At 43.9% G+C, this 6,000-nt stretch overlaps 1 protein-coding gene across 5 annotated transcripts in view; it reads right to left on the reverse strand.

The window, feature by feature from the left end:
- The window catches only part of LOC137425379 (glycogenin-1), a 122,637-nt gene extending 118,337 nt beyond the window's left edge, over nt 1–4,300 (reverse strand). The window contains exons 1-2 of one of the 5 annotated variants that reach the window (XM_068113769.2): nt 3,764–4,207; nt 3,425–3,619 (exon numbers count right to left, since the gene is read on the reverse strand). In XM_068113769.2, the coding sequence (XP_067969870.1) occupies nt 3,425–3,479 (55 nt within the window). In that variant the 5' untranslated portion in view covers nt 3,480–3,619; nt 3,764–4,207. Of the gene's footprint in view, nt 1–3,424; nt 3,620–3,763 lie in introns of those variants that run through there. The other 4 variants (XM_068113773.2, XM_068113772.2, XM_068113774.2 and 1 more) reach the window with 4 other exon arrangements.
- Between the last annotated feature and the right edge of the window lie 1,700 nt (nt 4,301–6,000).

Consider the following 6,000-nt stretch of genomic DNA (forward strand, 5'->3'; position numbering starts at 1 on the left):
TAAATCCCTCATATATCCCTCTACCCCCACTACTATTGGATACCTATTCCTGTTCTACTTTAAATCCCTCATATATCCATCTACCCCCACTACTATTAGATACCAATTCCTGTTCTACTTTAAATCCCTCATATATCCATCTACCCCCACTACTATTAGATACCTATTCCAGTTCCAATCCCTCATATATCCCTCTACCCCCACTACTATTAGATACCTATTCCTGTTCTACTTTAAATCCCTCATATATCCATCTACCCCCACTACTATTAGATACCTATTCCTGTTCTACTTTAAATCCCTCATATATCCATCTACCCCCACTACTATTAGATACCAATTCCTGTTCTACTTTAAATCCCTCATATATCCATCTACCCCCACTACTATTAGATACCTATTCCTGTTCTACTTTAAATCCCTCATATATCCATCTACCCCCACTACTATTGGATACCTATTCCTGTTCTACTTTAAATCCCTCATATATCCATCTACCCCCACTACTATTAGATACCTATTCCAGTTCCAATCCCTCATATATCCCCTTACCCCCACTACTATTAGATACCTATTCCTGTTCTACTTTAAATCCCTCATATATCCATCTACCCCCACTACTATTAGATACCTATTCCTGTTCTACTTTAAATCCCTCATATATCCATCTACCCCCACTACTATTAGATACCTATTCCTGTTCTACTTTAAATCCCTCATATATCCATCTACCCCCACTACTATTAGATACCAAATCCTGTTCTACTTTAAATCCCTCATATATCCCTCTACCCCCACTACTATTGGATACCTATTCCTGTTCTACTTTAAATCCCTCATATATCCCTCTACCCCCACTACTATTGGATACCTATTCCTGTTCTACTTTAAATCCCTCATATATCCATCTACCCCCACTACTATTAGATACCAATTCCTGTTCTACTTTAAATCCCTCATATATCCATCTACCCCCACTACTATTAGATACCTATTCCAGTTCCAATCCCTCATATATCCCTCTACCCCCACTACTATTAGATACCTATTCCTGTTCTACTTTAAATCCCTCATATATCCATCTACCCCCACTACTATTAGATACCTATTCCTGTTCTACTTTAAATCCCTCATATATCCATCTACCCCCACTACTATTAGATACCAATTCCTGTTCTACTTTAAATCCCTCATATATCCATCTACCCCCACTACTATTAGATACCTATTCCTGTTCTACTTTAAATCCCTCATATATCCATCTACCCCCACTACTATTAGATACCTATTCCTGTTCTACTTTAAATCCCTCATATATCCATCTACCCCCACTACTATTGGATACCTTTTCCTGTTCTACTTTAAATCCCTCATATATCCATCTACCCCCACTACTATTAGATACCTATTCCAGTTCCAATCCCTCATATATCCATCTACCCCCACTACTATTGGATACCTATTCCTGTTCTACTTTAAATCCCTCATATATCCATCTACCCCCACTACTATTAGATACCAATTCCTGTTCTACTTTAAATCCCTCATATATCCATCTACCCCCACTACTATTAGATACCTATTCCTGTTCTACTTTAAATCCCTCATATATCCATCTACCCCCACTACTATTGGATACCTATTCCTGTTCTACTTTAAATCCCTCATATATCCATCTACCCCCACTACTATTAGATACCTATTCCAGTTCCAATCCCTCATATATCCCCTTACCCCCACTACTATTAGATACCTATTCCTGTTCTACTTTAAATCCCTCATATATCCATCTACCCCCACTACTATTAGATACCTATTCCTGTTCTACTTTAAATCCCTCATATATCCATCTACCCCCACTACTATTAGATACCTATTCCTGTTCTACTTTAAATCCCTCATATATCCATCTACCCCCACTACTATTAGATACCAAATCCTGTTCTACTTTAAATCCCTCATATATCCCTCTACCCCCACTACTATTGGATACCTATTCCTGTTCTACTTTAAATCCCTCATATATCCCTCTACCCCCACTACTATTGGATACCTATTCCTGTTCTACTTTAAATCCCTCATATATCCATCTACCCCCACTACCATTAGATACCAATTCCTGTTCTACTTTAAATCCCTCATATATCCATCTACCCCCACTACTATTAGATACCTATTCCAGTTCCAATCCCTCATATATCCCTCTACCCCCACTACTATTAGATACCTATTCCTGTTCTACTTTAAATCCCTCATATATCCATCTACCCCCACTACTATTAGATACCTATTCCTGTTCTACTTTAAATCCCTCATATATCCATCTACCCCCACTACTATTAGATACCAATTCCTGTTCTACTTTAAATCCCTCATATATCCATCTACCCCCACTACTATTAGATACCTATTCCTGTTCTACTTTAAATCCCTCATATATCCATCTACCCCCACTACTATTGGATACCTATTCCTGTTCTACTTTAAATCCCTCATATATCCATCTACCCCCACTACTATTAGATACCTATTCCAGTTCCAATCCCTCATATATCCCCTTACCCCCACTACTATTAGATACCTATTCCTGTTCTACTTTAAATCCCTCATATATCCATCTACCCCCACTACTATTAGATACCTATTCCTGTTCTACTTTAAATCCCTCATATATCCATCTACCCCCACTACTATTAGATACCTATTCCTGTTCTACTTTAAATCCCTCATATATCCATCTACCCCCACTACTATTAGATACCTATTCCTGTTCTACTTTAAATCCCTCATATATCCATCTACCCCCACTACTATTAGATACCAATTCCTGTTCTACTTTAAATCCCTCATATATCCATCTACCCCCACTACTATTAGATACCTATTCCTGTTCTACTTTAAATCCCTCATATATCCATCTACCCCCACTACTATTAGATACCAATTCCTGTTATACTTTAAATCCCTCATATATCCATCTACCCCCACTACTATTAGATACCTATTCCTGTTCTACTTTAAATCCCTCATATATCCATCTACCCCCACTACTATTAGATACCTATTCCTGTTCTACTTTAAATCCCTCATATATCCATCTACCCCCACTACTATTAGATACCAAATCCTGTTCTACTTTAATTTTAAATCCCTCATATATCCCTCTACCCCCACTACTATTGGATACCTATTCCTGTTCTACTTTAAATCCCTCATATATCCTTCTACCCCCACTACTATTAGATACCTATTCCAGTTATCCATTGACCGTCTGCTGCCACCACCTTTCCTTTCCAGGGAGACCATTCCACGCATTAACCACTTGTCCACCGTCGACGAGAGTTCTTTGACCGAGCTGGAAAGTACTGTACTTGTTTATTGATGAGATATTAAACAGACAAGTTGGTTTGCACATACTACATACATGATGGTTTGCCCGGTTTGTTGTTGAAATGAGACCTGCTCCATGGTTGCCACATCCTGGAGTGCGTCCCCCTCCTCTCCACACTCCCGACTCACTCGATACCCCTCGTCCTCAAAGTCCCCTTCACCACGTGTTAAACAATCGGCAACAGCGACACAGGTTCGGGGATAACTCTCGAGGACGAGGTGAGACAACCTGGAGGCACCCGTGACGTCAATGAATGGCCTTCATTATACGATAGCACCACCAAGAGGCCTACTTGCAATCAATAAGATCCATCAGAAATAATATAATAACACAACAGTAGAACATGACCATGGCTGTTGTTGCAGCACACACCTCCACGGCTGCTTTGAATTGACCGGGAAGGTATTCTGCGTGAGATTTAAACAAACATCGGTGACGTCACAGCGTATTCACCACTGAAAATGAATCGACACCACTTACTGGGCATGGCGACGCTTCCGTGGTGATTCCGAGTCCCGAAAGAGGGTTTAAAACCGGTGAACTGTGGGTAAAAAGGCAACCAAGCACCAGGAGCTATCCGAGCCGGGCCTCGCTCTACGGCAGGGAGACGCAGGACGCGCCGATTCAGCGGCTCGCTTCTCCCTCGGGAGAGAACAAACACCAAAGGCACGTGTCTCCCCGAATCGGGCCGAGCAGGTCGAGCAGGTCGAGTCGGGCCACGCCCTCACAGGCCGAGAGGGGACACCTGACTTTCAATGCGAAGCCCCGGGACCGACCTGTCACCGAACGACCGCCAAGATCGACCGCCTGCGATGTAAGGGGCTCTGTATGCTTTTATAGCTCAATCCGATTGCGATCAAGGGAAGAGGACTGACATTACCGTCCGTTTGACAATCATTCATTCGTAATAATACGATCATCTGCATTGCACATGTTTCTGTGAAGCCGGCCGTGGTTCGTGCTTTGCATTTGAAAGAACGTTATTCTTTTGAAAGAACGAATATTACAGCCAATTATGCTCCAATTGGCTTTATTTAATACGAGTTATATATAATTTATTGGTTATAAATATAATATACCACCAGGATTACCGGGGGGGGGGAGGGAGGGGAGTGTGAGAAGGAGGCAGCAGAGGAAGGGAGTGCGGGGAGTGGAAGGAGGAGGTGTGCGAGAGGGGAGGATGAGGGGAGAGGGAGGAGAAAGACATACGGTACTACATATACATCTTTTTGGGGGAGGAGTGGGGGGGAGGGCTTTGACAAGCCCCTCCGTTTTGGGGGAGAGGGGGAGGGAGGGTTGGGAAGGAGGAAAAATTTCCCCCTGCAAAGAGTTCTTCATAACCTCAGTGGACGAAGGTAAAAAAAGGTAAAATAATTCCCAGGTAAAAAAGGAAATTGTAATACCCTCTGCCACCATCACCAGTTGGCGCTACACGTTACACATTTACATATAGAATTGACGCTCCTCTCCCGGTCCATCACACCCCCACATGAGGCCGCCGCCACATAGCCTATGTAACCACCCCAGACAAAGTTGTATTTGTATTTGTACCCCGAGTAAAGTATATAGGCCACGTGTTTATAACTGGAGTACCCGGCGTTGCTCAAGCGAAAAAGAAACATATTTGAAATGAGGGCAAATATAATGGAAAAGCAATTACATCCAAATCAGAATACATCACAAATGTCAAATAAGTAATAATATATTGTTACGGACACGACTTAGATAGATGTTATGCTGGGCCGAGCGGAATGGCCGCCGTGTTCGCACAGTTTACCCGATTATACTCGAACGTTGGCCGAGTCGCGCTACGCTAGGTCAATGAAGGAAAGGACACAACGGCTGGGTTAAATGACACGACACCAGGGGTACAGTTCTCAAGACCTCCGGAGGAGGTTATAATATGGGTTTGCAGAACGTTTAGATTACACTGACAAGAGGTACAGCATAGAAAGGTGGGCACTTAAACACGGTCTTATCTTAGCCCCGACAGACCACAGATAAACGGGACAAGACTGACTCACACAGGGATTGATGGCAAGGAAGGGCAGAATCGATGGCTCAAGGTGCACCTTGGCTCAGGGGCAGAATCGACCCGGTCCGGTCCAGAGATGCGGGAGGTATCTCTCAGCGCTAGGAGGTGACGTTCTTTCTCCAAGCTGGGGGCGCATCTGACGTCACCTCCGGTAAGTGGCTGCGTATATCCAGCGGGGAGTGACACGCCCTCGGCTCGTTAGCTCCGCCCCAGATGGAATCGGCCCGCCGCTTCTTATTGGGTGCGGGGGGGTTACCGGGCTCCGCCCTTGACGAGGAGCTGACAGTCAGCCCCTTCGTGGTAACCCCGTCGGAGCACATGGGCAATGGCGGCTAACCAAGCCGGAGTGAGGACGCCCACTCCCCGCACCGCCGCCGCGCCGCCCCCGCTGTGGTTGTAGTTGTTGTTGTTGTTGTAGTTCCATGAGATGATGGGAGGATGCGGAGATGAGGTTGTGGGGAGGTATTGGGAGGTCCTAAACTCACTACTGGTGCCATACAATCACATTCTGGTGCAACGAAGAGTCAGAATTAATGGAAACGAGTCCTTAACTGACATAGACTAAGAATAACTA

This window comes from Myxine glutinosa, chromosome 4 (genome assembly GCF_964187855.1).
Source record: "Myxine glutinosa chromosome 4, kmMyxGlut1.1, whole genome shotgun sequence".
Lineage (NCBI taxonomy): Eukaryota > Metazoa > Chordata > Myxini > Myxiniformes > Myxinidae > Myxine > Myxine glutinosa.